This window comes from Hyla sarda, chromosome 4 (genome assembly GCF_029499605.1).
Source record: "Hyla sarda isolate aHylSar1 chromosome 4, aHylSar1.hap1, whole genome shotgun sequence".
Classification (NCBI taxonomy): Eukaryota; Metazoa; Chordata; class Amphibia; order Anura; family Hylidae; genus Hyla; species Hyla sarda.
The window spans coordinates 151,866,607-151,885,253 of NC_079192.1; the positions used below are offsets into that span (position 1 = coordinate 151,866,607).

At 40.6% G+C, this 18,647-nt stretch overlaps 1 protein-coding gene and 1 long non-coding RNA gene across 8 annotated transcripts in view; one reads left to right on the forward strand and one right to left on the reverse strand.

Moving 5' to 3' along the window:
• MYZAP (myocardial zonula adherens protein) overlaps window positions 1-18,647 on the forward strand; it is a 147,064-nt gene that overhangs the window by 120,752 nt on the left and 7,665 nt on the right. For all 4 annotated transcript variants that reach the window (XM_056572413.1, XM_056572414.1, XM_056572412.1 and 1 more), the window contains 5 exons: window positions 3,420-3,545; window positions 8,189-8,317; window positions 8,457-8,551; window positions 9,626-9,731; window positions 11,195-11,278. In XM_056572413.1, the coding sequence (XP_056428388.1) occupies window positions 3,420-3,545; window positions 8,189-8,317; window positions 8,457-8,551; window positions 9,626-9,731; window positions 11,195-11,278 (540 nt within the window). The remainder of the gene's footprint in view (window positions 1-3,419; window positions 3,546-8,188; window positions 8,318-8,456; window positions 8,552-9,625; window positions 9,732-11,194; window positions 11,279-18,647) is intronic.
• The window catches only part of LOC130368573 (uncharacterized), a 178,585-nt gene that overhangs the window by 99,106 nt on the left and 60,832 nt on the right, over window positions 1-18,647 (reverse strand). For 2 of the 4 annotated variants that reach the window (XR_008892508.1, XR_008892506.1), the window contains one exon: window positions 11,297-11,498. The exons of the other annotated variants lie outside the window; for them this stretch is intronic. This is a non-coding gene — a long non-coding RNA (uncharacterized LOC130368573). Of the gene's footprint in view, window positions 1-11,296; window positions 11,499-18,647 lie in introns of those variants that run through there. 4 annotated transcript variants of the gene reach the window in all.

Sequence of the window (18,647 nt, forward strand, 5' to 3'; positions counted from 1 at the left end):
GAGCACAGCACTATGGATAACTAAAGTACGTCATGACTTTTAGTGGATACAATGTGGTTGTCATTATGGGCAATGTTAAAAGGCTGACCTAATAAGCACACTGTTTTTGGGCTTGTGTAGAAGCAGTTTTTGAGGGTATGACTAAAATATTTGAAGATTTTATTTGGATCTTAAAGACCTTGTCAGTACACTCAGGGTACATGTGTTTTTTCCCCAAAATATTTTAGTGCCCATATATATATAACATAAAAGTTGTCTGAACTAGCTGACTTTGGTAGCATCAGCTGTTGATCTAAAGTGTAAGGCTGACTTTGGATTGTTCCTCAGTGGAAAATTTCGGGTGGGGAGGATGGGTCAAGATATTGGATTTTAATATACCTAAAACTTTCTTTCCTTTGGAACATCTCCCTATTTAAAAAAAAAATAAAATAATGCTAGGCCAAGCTATAGTTATAGAGGATGAGAAATAGTTGTTCAGCTGACTGCTACAGTTTCTCACATGAGTATCTCTCTCTCATTTTTGTAAATATTTTTTGATATTTTTTCATGTGGCAACACTGAAGAAATGCTACCATATAAACTAGTGAGTGCACAGACTGTATAACAGTGTTGAATGTTGAGTCCCCTCAAAAAAACTAGACACAAAGCCATTAAAGGAAAAAGAGTCACCCGTTCACCCGCACTATAACCCGATACACCGGGTTATAGTGCGGATGAACAGGAGACCGATGTGGGGTCTCGGACTGCTATACTTACCTCCAGTCGTGCCTACTGAGCACTCACGTGACCAATGCTTATGAATGTTTAAATCCAGCAGGCAGGCCCACCTCCAGAGCGCAAGTCAGCGCTGAAAGAGGGGGACCTTCGGAGGATTGGGGTTCCGGATTGCAGGTAGGTATAGCAGTCCAAGACCCCGCATCGGTCTCCTGTTCACCCGCACTATAACCCGGTGTATCAGGTTATAGTGTGGGTGAACAAGTGAACGTTATTCCTTTAACCCCTTAAGGACGCAGGAGGTAAATGTACGTCCTGGTGCGGTGGTACTTAACGCACCAGGACGTACATTTATGTCCTAAGCATAACCGCGGGCATCGGAGCGATGCCCGTGTCATGCGCGGCTGATCCCGGCTGCTGATCGCAGCCAGGGACCCGCCGGCAATGGCCGACGCCCGCGATCTCGCGGGCGTCCGCCATTAACCCCTCAGGTGCCGGGATCAATACAGATCCCGGCATCTGCGGCAGTGCACGATTTGAATGAATGATCGGATCGCCCGCATCGCTGCAGCGGGGATCCGGTCATTCATGACGCCGCACGGAGGTCCCCTCTCCTTCCTCCGTGTGGCTCCCGGCGTCTCCTGCTCTGGTCTGTGATCGAGCAGACCAGAACAGAAGATCGCCGATAACACTGATCTGTTCTATGTCCTATACATAGAACAGATCAGTATTAGCAATCATGGTATTGCTATGAATAGTCCCCTATGGGGACTATTGAAGTGTAAAAAAAAATGTAAAAAAATGTAAAAGTAAAAAAAAAGTGAAAAATCCCCTCTCCCAATAAAAAAGTAAAACGTCCGTTTTTTCCTATTTTACCCCCAAAAAGCGTAAACATTTTTTTTTATAGACATATTTGGTATCGCCGCGTGCGTAAATGTCCGAACTATTAAAATAAAATGTTAATGATCCCGTACGGTTAACGGCGTGAACGAAAAAAAAAAAGTCCAAAATTCCTACTTTTTGAATACATTTTATTTTAAAAAAATTATAAAAAATGTATTAAAAGTTTTTTATATGCAAATGTGGTATCAAAAAAAAGTACAGATCATGGCGCAAAAAATGAGCCCCCATACCGCCGCTTATACGGAAAAATAAAAAAGTTATAGGTCATCAAAATAAAGGGATTATAAACGTACTAATTTGGTTAAAAAGTTTGTGATTTTTTTTAAGCGCAACAATAATATAAAAGTACGTAATAATGGGTATCATTTTAATCGTATTGACCCTCAGAATAAAGAACACACATCATTTTTACCATAAATTGTACGGCGTGAAAACGAAACCTTCCAAAATCAGCAAAATTGCGTTTTTCGTTTTAATTTCCCCACAAAAATAGTGTTTTTTGGTTGCGCCATACATTTTATGATATAATGAGTTATGTCATTACAAAGGACAACTGGTCACGCAAAAAACAAGCCCTCATACTAGTCTGTGGATGAAAATATAAAAGAGTTATGATTTTTAGAAGGCGAGGAGGAAAAAATGAAAACTTAAAAATTAAATTGTCTGAGTCCTTAAGGCCAAAATGGGCTGAGTCCTTAAGGGGTTAAACCTAAACCTTGGCATCTAAAGTGGAAATGTCAAAATTTGGCCCATTTAACCATTTTACCTCCCCAATGTCATGTGATACTGGCCACTAAAAGTTTTAGATGGCACCTTATGGCAAAGTACTCTCTGAGGATCTGAAAAAATAATAGTTTTGCTCTACATGAAGATGACCTAGGCTATAAAAAGATTACTAATACTGAGCTGCAGCATGATGGGCAAGACCATACAATGGTTTCATAGGACAGGTTCCACTCAGAACAGGCCTTGCCATGGTCAACCAAAGAAGGTGAGTGCACATGCTTAGTGTCATATCCAGAGGTTGTCTTTGGAAAATAGATGTATGAGTGCTGACAGCATTGCTTCAGAGGTTGAAGAGGTGGGAATCAGCCTGTCAGTACTCATGCCGCACGAAGATGGGAGACCGATTCCAGGGGCACCAGAAAAGTGGCAGAAGATAAGTCAAAGTTCATTATTTTTATTCCGGCAGCAAGGCATATAGGAGAAATAAAATATTTAGCTGGATAACTCCTTTAATGTAAGGTAACTGACAACAATCCATTTATATCTATCATAAGCTTCCAATCCCATTTTGCACAGGTTTTACAAAGCAGTAACTATCCGATCCCATCCCTAAACATGAACATTTACTGGTGTCACATTATACAAACCCACAAAATACAATGCTGCCATGAAAAAATGCCTAAAGATAATAATTTCAGATTTTTTTTTTTTATCTGACCCTTCAACTGATGAAAAAAAGCACAACAAAAGCTTTTATTATGATGTCCACACAACCGGAGTTTCTTAGTGTAATATTACCTTCAATTATCTCTGTCTTATACTCCTTTCACAACTTCTGCCTCCCTCTCCAAGGTACTCTTTCCATATATATTATTCAGCATTTTGCCTATTCACAATGAGCACATTGCAACATATTGTACAAAGAGAAAATACTAGAATTAATCTTTAAAAAAATATATATGTTTGTCTTTTAAAGACATGAGATCAATGGTTCTTGTTCTTACCTTAAATATTTACTAAGGTGACTCAGGTATGTTTTTTTTTTTTAACCCTTTCTTACTTTCTTTTTAAAACAGATAGAATCCTCTCAGGAAGCTAATGCTAATGTCATCAGAGAGATGACACGAAAGCTATACAGCCAGTATGAGCAAAAACTACTGGAGGATGAGAAGATATATATCACAGAAAAAGAAACCATGATTGTACGTGTTTAAATTATTAATTTCTTGTATTCACATTTTTTTTGTGTAAGAAGAATTTAGAATGGATTTTCTTGCAGGTTATAGGAGACGCCATAGCCTGGTTTTAGTCAGTTATAGAAAATTAAGAATAATGCTCAAAAATGCTTTCTTATTGGTTTGTACAGAATTAGAAAAACAAGCTTCCTTTAAAAAAAACTTCACTATGGCTGTGGATGGGTTGTTTTAGGTATTGTAGCTCAGCACCATTGGATTGAATGAAGTTAAATTAAAATACTATACATAACATGTGGACAGATGGTGTTGTTTCTGGAAGAAAACTGCACATTTTTGGGCAAATCTCTGGTTTGTGGTGTGCTCGCCAACTGGGTGGGGCTTAGTGCAGTGGGGGCATGGTTTCATGAGGAGCGGGTATGCCGAACCCTTGCACCGAATTTACTACCAGTCATGGTAAATCCCCCATTGCTCTCAGGGGTGTGCCTCTTACGCCAGGATGCATTGTAGGTTCAGAGAACCTACATCTAAATAGAGGCAGCAAGTGGCCAGAGAAAAGGACAGAAAATTCTTAATTTTACCATTGCAAAAATGTGCAGTGTTTCCCAGGATGAAAAAAGAGTTGCGAGCAACCTTACAACAACTACAAAAAAATGTAAACAGTAGTCAATGTCTTGGCATCAATCTACCAACCAAAGTTAGTTTACCTTATGTGACTAAAAAATGAAAGTTTTAGCCATTGCAATATTTGTGTAATTATGGATGTATTCTCAATTTTGTGATTTTGTTGTTCTAATAATGATACATTTATTGCACAAATACTATTAGTGAAGTTGCTCAACAAGGTTCATCAGGCCACTCTGTTCCATTCAAGGGGTCTTTCCTAGATGATAACTTATTACCTTTCCGGAGCTTAAGTGATCAATTACTGAGCATTGTGGTCTGACCACTGGGCTCCTCGTAATCATGAGACCAATCACATTGTACATGAGTGGAGTAGAAGAGCACATACTCGACCACTGCTCAATTTAAACAGGCATTTTCCGTTCTTGTATTCCTACAGATAGTTGATAAGTTGTGTTGGCCAAAACCCCTGTAAACAACTGGAAACCCTAGTTCCCAAGCATCATATCATAACTCAATGTAGCCCTCCTTGCTTTCTTGTACATAACGTTAAGCAGGGATATAAAATATTTCAGCAAGACTACATAGGTAAACTATGTATGACATGCATGGAAGGGTGGAGCAGGAAAGAGATAGCAATGGGGTGTGCCTGTGTTTGCATACTTCTATGAATCTTCTGTAAACATGACCAAAGACAGGTTTTTATGCCTTCCAAAATAACTAACTATGAAAGGTAGAAAGAGCAGGTCAAAAAAAATCTATGCATTCACGAAAACACGTACATTTTTTTTAAAACTCAGTGTGCTTAGTGTCCTTGGTTTGCAACATAATGTTTTAAAATGGGTTGTCTTCTAGGGAAATAATAAATTCTAAGATATCCCCTTTGAAGTGCATATACAAAACATATGACATGATATACTATATAGATCCATATTTTGACTACTCTCCATAGACTGAGTGTTTTTCTTTAGCAAAATTGATAAAATAAAGGCATCACCTGCAGTATTTTTTTAAATATGTGTATATTTTCCATGCCCAAATGTATATCCTCATAGCCCCATTAGCTTACCTTAGTTTCATATATAGCACCTGATGTAACAACTGAAAACTGATGTAATACTGATGAAAATAGGCTTAATGAAAAGAGGACTTTTATATTTAAAGTGTACCTGTCATCAACAAAAACTTTTTATATAATGTAGATAATACCATTATATGTATATTTGTAATATACATTGGTTAAAAAATGTGCATATTTTTGTCCCTGCAGCTATTGCATGTGTGTCTCTATGAGGAGTCCAAATACAGGAAGTGAGGGTGAACAAGCAGGGCTCTGTGCCGTGAGGACAAGCAGGGCTCTGTACACTGAGGACAAGCAGGGCTCTGGGCACCAAGAAAAAGCAGGACAGTGTGCACTGAGGCTCTATAACATGCTCCTGGCTCATACATCAGGATGATTGACAAGCCAGGAGCCTGCACAGAGCCCTGCTTTTCCTACCCTAACTTCCTGTATTTGGACTCCTCATAGAGATACACAGGCAATAGCTGCAGGGACAGCATTTTTTCACCCAAAAATATACACAATTTTAACCAATGTATTTTACAAATATACATACACTGCTCAGAAAAAAAAAAAAATCAAAACACTAAGATAACACATCCTAGATCTGAATGAATGAACTAATCGTATGAAATACATTTGTCTTTACATAGTTGAATGTGCTGACAACAAAATCGCACAAAAATTACCAATGGAAATCAAATTTATCAATTCATGGAGGTCTCGATATGGAGTCACACTCAAACTCAAAGTGGAAAACCACACTACAGGCTGATCCAACTTAGATGTAATGTCCTTAAAACAAGTCAAAATGAGGCTCAGTAGTGTGTGTGGCCTCTACATACCCGTATGACCTCCGTACAATGCCTGGGCATGCTCTTGATAGTCTCCTGAGGGATGTCCTCCCAGACCTAGACTAAAGCATCCACCAACTCCTGGACAGTCTGTGGTGGAAAGTGGTGTTGGTGGATGGAGCGAGACATGATGTTCCAGATGTGCTCAATTGAATTCAGGTCTTGGGAACGGGCGGGCCAGTCCATAGCATCAATGCCTTCCTCTTGCAGAAACTGCTGACACACTCCGGCCACATGAGGTCTAGCATTGTCTTGCATTAGGAAGAACCCAGGGCCAACCGCACCAGCATATGGTCTCACAAGGGGTCTGAGGATCTCATCTCGGTTACCTCTGTCAAGCACATGTGCGGCCCCCCAAAGAAATGCCATCCCACACCATTACTGACCCACTGCCAAACCGGTCATGCTGGAGGCTGTTGCAGGCAGCAGAATGTTCTCCACATCATCTCCAGACTCTGTCACGTCTGTCACATGTGCTCAGTGTGAACCTGCTTTCATCTGTGAAGAGCACAGGGGGCCAGTGGTGAATTTGTCAATCTTGGTGTTCTCTGGCAAATGCCAAACATCAAGCACGGTGTTGGGCGTCGGGCCCTCATACCACCCTCATAGAGTCTGTTTCTGACCGTTTGAGTGGACACATGCACATTTGTGGCCTGCTGGAGGTCCTTTTGCAGGGCTCTGGCAGTGCTCCTCCTTGCACAAAGGCGGAGGTAGCAGTCTTGCTGCTGGGTTGTTGCCCTCCTACGACCTCCTCCACGTCTCCTGATGTACTGGCCTGTCTCCTGGTAGTGCCTCCATGCTCTGGACACTATATTGACAGACACAGCAAACCTTCTTGCCACAGCTATCATTGATGTGCCATCCTGGATGAGCTGCACTACCTGAGCCACTTGTGTGGGGTGTAGACTCTGTCTCAAGCTACCACTAGAGTGAAAGCACTGCCATCATTCAAAAGTGACCAAAACATCAGTTAGGAAGCATAGGAACTGAGAAGTGGTATGTGGTCACCACCTGCAGAACCACTCCTTTATTGGGGGTGTCTTGTTAATTGCATATAATTTCCACCTGTTGTCTGTTCCATTTGTACAACAGCATGTGAAATTGATTATCAATCAGTGTTGCTTCCTGAGAGGACAGTGTGATTTCACAAAAGTGTGATTGACTTGCAGTTACATTGTGTTGTTTAAGTGTTCCTTTTATTTTTTGAGCAGTGTATAATGGTATTATCTACATTATATAAAAAGTTTTTGTTGATGACAGGTACACTTTAAATAACACCATATAGAGACTTAAAGGTTATATTGGCCCTTTTGCAAGGATTTTTATTTTAACTGTTTGTTTTCTGAATGCAAAATGAAGGAACTTTCTAAATAGTCTTCAGAATTTACCTACCATTTAGCTACTCAGATTAGCCTGTCAGATAGACTTTCTGTTCTCGCAATGTTAGAGATAACAGCAGGAAGGGGGAGGGATTTACTTACCAGCTCAGAGTGGATGGGGAGAGAAATCTTCAAGGACAGCTCACACAGGCTAGAGAAAGGTAGAAGACCGGATACAAAACAGTCTGCAGAGAGGCTGTGTACATGAAAGATAAATTAGAGCTCTGCAAACTGCAGGTGCTATAGAAGCCAAAGAGAAACATTTTAATGAAGACCTATAGAGGAAATATTTTTATTTGGCATCCTATAAGGTACAAAGCAAGAATAAAAACAACTTTTCCAAAAGTGTTCATAGGCTTAGCCTGTATCTGAGTAAAAGTGCAAGAGTCAGGCTACATTCATATCTATTATTTTTTTTCCATTGTACCGCTCTGTCATATAGCAGAACAACACAAAGATGGATGTGCCAGATACCAATAACATCTCATGGATCCCACTGACTTTAATGGGGTCCAGAGCCAGAGGGTTTCCATTATGATGCCTGACATTTTACCACACAAAAAAAAACCACATCGAACTGCGCTATTTTGCCTGCCATCTTTAGCAGAATCTGCGACTGAAGCTCCTAAAGGAACCTCTGAAACAAATGTTAATCAATTGCTGATAAACATTCAGCTATCCCCTGCTCAGCTAGTTGTCCACTAAAATATTTTTCATATACTTTTTTTTTTTCAGCTTCAAACACAACAGTACTTCAAAGCCATTGAAGATGCCAGTGAGAAAGTTAGAATTGCAGAAGCAAAAATTGAAGAACGAGATGCAAAAATTGTAGAACTTGATAAACTAGTTCAAAGAATGCATCAGGTACCAGCATTGATATTCTTAAACCTATTATCTCATAAAACCTACAGTCTCATACATGACTGTATTGTTTGTTATTGTAAAATACCATGCCAATGTCTATATTGCCTGTAGGTTCATAAACAAAAAGTGTTTTTTGTAGGAACGAGAACAACTTCAGGTACAGCTAACAGGACATGAGGAACGAATTCAAAGACTTGATCAAAAGATGGAGATAACAGAGTCAGAACGGGCAAGGTAAGTACTTGTCATTCTGGATTATTTTGCATTGGCATAAAAATTGTAAAATGCCTATATTTAGCCTGTTTCATTCTGAGAAATACTGTATGCCTAGTTATCAGCCCTGTGCAAAAATAGTAGCACATGCCCCCTGTTAGTAGAAGAGAAAAAGTAATAAAACCCCAAATTATATAGAGAGATGGAGAGATAGAAGAACCTTTGACCTATATATCAATACAGATGAATCTTCCTCCTCATATTAGACTCCACTCCTCCTTCCCCGTACCTCTTGTACTGATCACTCACACCAAGTTCACTTGTATAATTCAGAGAGGCAGAAACAAAATCGATTACTAGATCACTGAGCATTGATTTACAGCTGCTGAAGATATATGGGAATCTAGTGTATTAACTGCTTCCCTCCAGTGCTGAATGTATAGCTTACACTGCTAATTATTTCTGTATATTGTCCTCCATGCTGCAGCTTGTGTGTGTTAAAGATAGAGACATTGGAGAAGGATGTCCTCTTCTCTCTGTTAGTTGTGTATGTGAGACATCATAATAGCTAGTCCCCATTCCCCAGAAGCAATGCTTAGAGGAAAATGACATTTAGAGGACAGAATATGCACAGGAGTAAAATGCTCAAAAATAAAGGATACAGGTCATAGGCTATAGCCAGACAGAATGCTGCAACACTGCTCTTTTCATTGTGTCCTCAAAGTATACATAACTCTTTGAAGCAATAATGTCCTTTTAGTGATAACATATTCAATATGATCTGCATATCTCTTAGGGCTGTCATATTTAGTGTAAGTTAGCCAGTGGGACATCTTATCAACAGTCTCTTTGTGCAATGAACATGGGAATCCCTTTATTTCACAGTACAAAATTTGGGTTGGAAAGCCTACTTGGTGAGGTATAAATTGTTTTCTATAACAGCTCATTGTCTTCCTTAATACTGCATTTCTGCACATGGCCAGGATTATACAAGTAACTTTTTTCATAGTAACAATATTCTTGTATTATCAAACCAGTGCCCATTGTTCTTTATTTTATTTAAAGGCCATTTATTAAATAATTTTGTTTCTTCAGGACACAAAATTTAGAAGAAGCTGCAACCAGTTTACGGGAGCGAATTAAGCACCTAGATGACATGGTTCACTGCCAACAGAAGAAAGTAAAGCATATGATTGAAGAGGTGAGGGGTGACGTATAAATGTGGCTTAGCACTTTTATGAGAAAATATTTTGCAGCTATGACATATATTTGTGGTTTCCAGTTGGCATAAGTGCACTGATATCAACTAAAAGGTGAACCTTTAAATTTCTAAACAAAATACAGTAAAGTCTGTATTTTCTACTTTTTCCGACATATTTTGCTCAACTATCATGACCTAGAAAAAACTATTGACCTGGCAAAGGAAGTAGAGACTAATAAAGTTTTTCCAGGGTTTAAAGGAAACCTGTCATCAGTTTTATGCTGCCCAAACTGCGTGCAGTAAAAAAAAAAAAAAAATGGTGCAGGCATAACGATACCAGCACACTATGAATTACGCTTTGCTGCAGTTTGGGCAGCATAAAAACTGATGACAGGTTCCCTTTAGGATTTAAGAGAACATCAGCTGCATATTTATACAGCTGATGTTCTCTTGAATCTTAAAGTGAACCTGTCATCAGTTTTATGCTGCGATACTCTGATCCACAGAGTATCACAGAACTGTGACACATTGCACAACTCCACTATATAAATAACATAGGCATCATCTTATTTTAGTTTTTTTCATTTCCACTTTGCTTGAATCCAGTGGAACTTTGTAGAACAAGCACCAGAAGTCTGATTCCCAGCCAGCCATGTACCATTCATTTTATCACCCATATTCTTCCCAAAAAAAGATACATACAGGGAAAAGCCATAACACTGAACCACTTACATGTTTAGTTAATAAGATTGATTATTAGGTGACATTGGTACCTGCTAAGTAGTGGAATATATTATGCAGCAAATGAACAGTCAGTTCATGAAGTTAAAGGGGTATTCTGGGCAAAAACACCGCTGGACCCCCCCCCCCCCCCCCCCCCCCACGATATCCCTGTAGCACCCGCATTCTATGTGGGAGCTGCATCTCCAGTTTCGGAAACCTCTGGGTTTCCAGGACTGGGGATGTGATGTCACGCTAAGCCCCCTCCATTCATGTCTATGGGATTGGGCGTGATGGCCGTCTCGCCCCCTTTCCATAGACATGAACGGAGGGTGCTTGTCGTGACATCACGTCCCCAGTCCTGGAAACCCGAAGGTTTCCAAAACTGGAGACGCAGCTCCCGCATAGAATGCGGGTGCTGCAGAGAGATCGTGGAGGGTCTCAGCAGCGGGCCCCCCGCGATCAGACATCTTTTCCCCTATCCTTTGGATAGGGGATAAAATGTTTTTGCCCAGAATACCCCTTTAATGTATTAGAACCAGGAATAAGAATCTGGGTAACTCTTGACAATGGCCAAATTGTGCAGACTTAACAACATCTAAGCATCTCCAAAACATGGGCCACTTATAAACAGTAGTCCATTTTTCAGAAACCAATGATTTGTCTATCAATAAGGAGTTAAATGTTAACTACCAGATGTTTACAAAATGTTTTCTCTCTTTTTTTCTTTTCATATATATTAGATTGAACTCTTAAGGAAAAAGGTCCACTACAAGGATTTACTTATTCAACAGCTTCTAGAAAGAATAGCCATATTGGAAGGAGAGGTAAGAAGAGAGCTGTTATTTATACATTGCATGACACATTAACTGGCTGTATAAAGACCTGGTCCAAACACATTTATTTGTGACATTAAACTATTTAGTTTATTCTGAACTCCACTCATGTTTCAGGAAGGATCACAGAATCAAAAATATATGGTATCATAAATCATGCTTTTTCCTGTATTCACTGTCTCCACCTGTTCAGTAATTCTCATTGAATGACCTGCCAAGAGAGGTGAGGTGAAAGGAAATGACTATTGCTATGAGCACATGCCTGGCTCAGAAAAGAGATTATCACATTTCAAGCATATTCAGCATTACAAACTAAATATGTATTGTATGTTTATTCTACTAACTACTGTAATATACCTTGCTTACAGGAGAGTAGCTAGAAACCACGGGGCCCCGGTGCAAAAAATTGCCCTGGGCCCCATACCACCTATTGACCCTCTTCCCCAATCCCGGACGATCCCTTACTTGGCTGCACAAAGATATCAGTGACTGCAGCACTGATGGGACACAGTCAGGGGAATACACAACAATATAAGTGACTAACAGGCAGGGCCAGACAGACAAAACAGGCATTTAAGGATAAGCAGCCTATTTTTCTGGAGGGGGTCCAACTGCTGGGACCCCACCAATCACCATCTGTTGTAAAGCTATAACTCCCATCATGTCTGGAGAGCCTCAGGCATTATAGGAGTTGTAGTTTTTCAATAGCTGGAGAGCCACAGATTAGGGTACAACATCACCCATCATCACTGCAGAATTTACAAGTGACTCCAGCTATGATGGGACAGTCAGGAGAAAACACAATGATATCAGTGACCTGAGTGACATCTTCTCTGTTGTCTTTTCTTTTCTTCTTCATCTGGTCCAGACGTCAGGACGTCTTCCAGCTCCATCTTCTCAACAGAGTTTGACACCCGGACCTCATAGGTTCCACTTTGTCAGTAGATTCTCATCCTCTATATGAAGACAATAATCATTATCATTCTGCTAAATACTGCACCCCCTCAATATAAAACTACCATCCACTGTACCTCTTGCATATAATACTGCCACCCACTGTACTCCCTGAATATAATATTGCCACCTACTGTACCCCCTGAATATAAAACTACCACCCACTCTACTCCTTGAATATAATACTGCCACCTACTTAATCCCCTGAATATAAAACTACCATCCACTGTACTCCTTGAATATAATACTGCCGCCTACTGTATCACTGAATATAAAACTACCATCCACTGTACTCCTTGAATATAATACTGCCACCTACTGTACCACCTGAATATAAAACTACCATCCACTGTACCTCCTGCATATAATACTGCCACCCACTGTACCCCCTGAATATAATACTGTCACCTACTGTTCACCCTGAATATAATACTGCCACACACTGTACCTCTTAAATATAAGGCTGCATTCACACCACGTTTTGTTCATACAGGTGCCGGATCCGGCGGGGGGAGGGGGGCGCTCCCGTACCCCAGCCGGATCAGCCCGTGACTCCATTTACTTTAATGAGCCTACCGGAGTCAAACGGTGACTCCGGTCGTCTCAGTTTTGACCCGTATGCGGTTTTGTGACCGGACCTTAAACCGTAGTATACTACCCGGTGTGCCCGATATCCAGCCCGGCCCTGGCTGCAGCATAGTATAGGGCCGGGTGACCCTTGCGACCTCTATAGCTACGCCACTGCTTGCTTATAAAGATATTGATAAACATTTAGTAATTTTTTCAGATAAGATTTTTATCCTTATTCCTAAAAGGGGTTTTCTAAATAATATGTAAAGTCCACAAATTCTGCTCTTTATCCCCACTGCCAGTCTCTATTGGTCCCCCAGCTATGAAGTTTATATCCATCTGTGTCATTATGACATGGCGTAATATTGTGACATACAGTAATCTTATATGGAAGGCATTGTACTATTTTATAAAAGCCTGTCATTGTGTCAGCATGTAAACACTAGAATGTGGTGAGAGTAAAAGAAATATATTATTATTTTACGTTTATTATTTTCCTATTTTGGGGAAGGTTTCTGAATGTTGTCATTGTTCCATCTACATGTAAAAATATTCTGAACTATAATGCTGTTGTAAAACTGAATTAATGGACAAGTTATCTGTGGCAGTGTCCTACAAATATGATCTGAGGACTGTAGTTATGCTAGGCTGGCTACAACAAATAACTATGTTAGCAAGAAAAGGCATTGTATTGTAATATATATATGAAATTACTGCTTTTCTAATTTAGTATTTGGATATTTTATGTTCTCTTAATTTCTGATGCAGCTAGATGTGCAAAGCTCTCACTGTACATTCCTCTTTCACTAGTTCACATAACAAAGGGACACACCCTAATGTTATTTGTTTAAAAAAAATAGTTTTCTATGTTATATTTGTATTTAAAAAAGCTGCCACTAGGTGTCTCCCTACTTGTCCAGAGCACATTTCTCCCCATCTCCTGCACAGACTTTGGACTCTTGCTGGCCTGGCAGAAGTCCAAACACAAAAAATGCAGTCTGGAGTGCTGAGGGAGGGGTGTGTCCATCATTATCCAATCATAGCTCTTCTCACACTTAACTGCCGTTTGCTGTTGGTTGAAGAGTAAGGGAGGAAGTTCTCCCCTGTATGGCTTCAGATGATGTCACACCTGCTGGGTAATGCTCCCAGTCTGTGAACCTGAACTTGAGGCTAAGCAGAAAATACAGAGCAATATCAAGGTAGAAAACCAACAAATAATAAAAATAAAGGCAGGGGGTGGTTAATCATGATGGGGGCAGTGAACTTTGAGGATTATAAAATGTATCAAGTTAATGAGAGGCACTCTAAGTCCCTCAGGTGACGGCCATAAACCTTAACAGTTAATAAACTTCTTTATTTTACATGCACAATTTTTTGATCAAATCTTGTAGTTGATACAGAGTAGGGATCGACCAATTATCGGTTTGGCGGATATTACCGTCCGATAATCACGATTTTGGACATTATCGGTATCGGCAATTACCTTGCCGATTTGCTGATAATGTCCCGCCCCACGGCCAGAGATGACTGTCGCCGCCGCTGCCCCATTGCCTCCCCCCATCTTCTGCCCACATACCGCCGCCGCTGCCCCATTGCCTCCCCCATCCTCTGGTCACATGCCGCTGCCCTATCGCCTCCCCCCCATCCTCTGCCCACATACCGCCGCCGCCCAATCGCCTCCCCCCATCCCCGGTGTTATAATTACCTGTTCCCGGGGTCCGCGATCCTTCTGGCTCCTGCGCTGTTGCTGTGCGCTGCGTAATGACGAGTGATGTCCCCAACGCGACGTCACCGTCAGTGCGCACAGTGAAAGTGCAGGACACCGACGGAGCTAGAAGGATCGCGGACCCCAGGAACAGGTAATTATAACACCGGGGATGGGGGGGGAGGTGATGGGGCGGCGGCGGTATGTGGGCAGAGGATGGGGGGGAGGCAATGGGGTGGCGGTGGTATGTGGGCAGAGGATGGGGGGGAGGCGATGGGGCAGCGGCATCTGGCCAGAGGATGGGGGGAGGCAATGGGGCAGCAGCGGCGGTGTGTGGGCAGAAGATGGGGGGGCGGCGGCGGTATGTGGGCAGAAGATGGGGGGGGGCGGCGGCGGTATGTGGGCAGAAGATGGGGGGGGCGGCGGCGGTTTGTGGGCAGAACATGGGGGGGGGGGGCGGTATGTGGGCAGAGGATGGGGGGGGGAGGCGATGGGGCAACTGTGGTGGTTAGACTCAGGACCCCAGGACAGGCAGGGGGAGAGAAGCGCGTGGCGGCGGCGGTCTCTGGCCCAGCAAAAGCTGCTGCAGTTCATTGATTTAAAGCGCCCACTTTAAATCACTGATCTGCGACGGCTTCTGCCCCACCGGGGGGGTTTGAAATAGCCGATAAGTTATACCGGAATATTGGTATAAGTTAATCGGCAGGAAAGGTGACAGATTATCGGTATCGGCCCTAAAAAATCGATATCGGTCGATCCCTAATACAGAGCACAATGGTTGTTCTTCTCTTCTATTTCACTAACATGCTTTCTGTCTTCTGGCTGTTCACCTGATTTACATAGTTAATGTAGATGTGCCTGCGCTGTAAACAAGCATATGCTGCAATAATTGAGTTTTTGTGAAACTTTTCTAGAATTCATTAACCTTGATTAGGGTTTGCACAGCAGGATATTAAATGACTCTGAAGAGTTATGTAATATTCAATACCTTGATTTTGTTCTGTCTTCAGTTAGATTCAGACGCTTAAGATAATCTTGCAAATATTTTTTGGGGGCTTCTGAATGTTTTTAATAGTGAATTCATAGAGTTTTACCCAATGTTCTTGAACTATTCTAAAATCCTATGTGCATCTCACAGCTCATCTGCAGACATTTGGTTGCATGCAGTGTTGCTGTCACAAAAGGATCATTCTAAAATGAGCTCAACAGCAATTTCTCTCCAGATAAAGTTATATTAACTCACATGTAAAGTTTTATGCAACACTGCAATGCAGGTGATTTTTATCTTTCAGAACGTAGGTTCAACTACTAAAACATTAAAACATTGCTTGTAAATGACATGTAGTTTGGTAGCACAGTGTCTAATGCACTGAATCTTAGCACTTTGCATGAGATAAAATACAAATGAGAACCAGCAATAGTTGCTCTTTATGTGACTGCATACTGGATAGAGTTACAATATAGGCTACAATGTCAAACAATTACATTTGACAGGTTAGGTAATTCAGTAACCCTAACAGACTTCTGTGTTTGTTGTGTTTGTAATTCTAAAGAGAGGATACTTTTAGAATGACTATGGCTCATGAGTTGCCACATGAATGTTTAACTTTTTCTTGTGATAGTAAATATGGCTTCAAACAGAGTAGCCAAAGTTTTTCAGCTGCATATTTTCAGATGTTCACTAAAAACTTGTCATGCCTACTGACTAAAACTTTCCAGTTGTATCAGAGGGTTAGGACAACCACAACTCAACAAATGAATAGCCCAGATTTACTAATACTGTCTAATTCTTAAAGTAAACGTAGACTAGACAGATCTATGACAGTGGCTTAGGATTTTGGAACATTCTTTTGGAGCATAGGGTCACTTCTTAAACGATTCCCCTTTTATCAAAGCCACATTCCTTTTATACCCTTAAGGACTTAGACTAATTTGGCCTTAAAGGGGTAATTATCCCCTATTCAAAGGACCCCCGAGATCCCCCTGCAGCACTGGGCATTCCTTTAGAACACCGGCTGCGGCACCGGAGGCTCGTGACATCACGGCCACGCCCCCTCAATGCAATTCTATGGAAGGGGGCGTGGCATCTATGACGTCAGCACCGCATCGCCAGTCATTGGGCACAGAGCAAAGTTTGCTCCGTTTAACTAATGACTGCTGTGTCGCAGCAGAGATCGTGGGGGTTCCCGGTGGTGGGACCCGGGCGATCAGACATCTTATCCCCTATCCTTTGGAGTTCCCCTTTAAGGAAATTTTCATTTTTGCGTTTTTGTTTTTTCCTCCTCTCCTTTTAAAATCCATTTCCCACTACAGATCCATATGAGGATTTTTCTTTTTTTGTGTGACCAATTTTACTTTGTAATGACACCTTTCATTTTACCATAAAATGTATAGCAAATTATTATTTGTGGACAGAAATGTCTGAGAAAACTGCAAATTTGCGACTTTTGAGGGGTTTGGTTTTTACACAGTGCACTTTATGGTAACAATAATACATTACCTTTATTCTGTAGACCAATGCGATTAAAATGATATCCAATTTATAGTTTTTGGATTATTGTATTACTAAAAAATTGCAAACTTAAAAAAAAATTGGTATCCATAAACTTGTCCTTTTCTGACCCCTATAACTTTTTTTTTATTTTTCTGTATACAGGGATATATGAGGGCTCATTTTTTGCACCATGATCTGTAGTTTGTATCAGTACTATTTTTGCTTTGATGTGACTTTTTGATCGCTTGTTATTTAATTTTTTTCTGATATATGATGCGAAAAAAAATCTGTATCTTTGATGTTTAGTATTTTTTACGTTTACCGAAAATAGGGAAAATTTATTTTATTAGGGAAGGGGGTTTTATATAATTCTAGTGTGAGAAAGAAATCCAGCCACTCACTTCGTCAGTTTTATGTGTTTATTGAAACACAGTGCAAGTACAAGTTGGCGCGTTTCGGCCAAAGCCTTTATCAGACTGACATACAAACTCTGAGTATAGTCACAGTACATATATATACACATGTAGAAGCCCCTCCCACTTCCGGCAATTAGGAGTCGGCATGGCTACCAAATGTTTACAAACAACTCATGTCACATGAAATCTATAGTGCCAAACAGAGAATATAAATGAATGAATATAAATGAATAAATGTACTGATCTCATAAGTCCTGCATGTTTCTGATACAATTCATCCCCTCACTGTCGAATCTAAGATATAACAAGAAAAATACAAAAAGTTAAAAACATATTGTAATTTACCATAAAACCTACCAAATATCACAAAAAGGAGGACAACTCATAATCCCTATCCAAACCTCTAGGTTCTAAGGTAGACAGGCGGTGGATCCAATATGCCTCTTTGTTCTTCAATAAGGTTTTAATATTACCTCCCCTCCTTGGGCATTGCACATGGTCAATGACCTGATATCGCAGTTGTGATACACTATGACCCATTTTCTCAAAATGTGATGGTATGGGGTATAGCAAATTCTTGCATCCAATAGACGACTTGTGTCTATTAATGCGGTCCCCTACACGCTGGGAGGTTTCCCCAACGTATAGGAGACCGCATGGACACTTGATGGTATAAATGACATTCCTTGAGTCGCATGTACTGAAGTGTTTAAGTTTAATACACTTTCCAGAGTGGGGATGTAACAGACTATCACTCTTAATTACGTTACTACGTGTAGGGGACCGCATTAATAGACACAAGTCGTCTATTAGATGCAAGAATTTGCTATACCCCATACCATCACATTTTGAGAAAATGGGTCATAGTGTATCACAACTGCGATATCAGGCCATTGACCATGTGCAATGCCCAAGGAGGGGAGGTAATATTAAAACCTTATTGAAGAACAAAGAGGCATATTGGATCCACCGCCTGTCTACCTTAGAACCTATAGGTTTGAATAGGGATTATGAGTTGTCCTCCTTTTTGTGATATTTGGTAGGTTTTATGGTAAATTACAATATGTTTTTAACGTTTTGTATTTTTCTTGTTCTATCTTAGATTCGACAGTGAGGGGATGAACTGTATCAGAAACATGCAGGACTTATGAGATCAGTACATTTATTCATTTATATTCATTCATTTATATTCTCTGTTTGGCACTATAGATTTCATGTGAC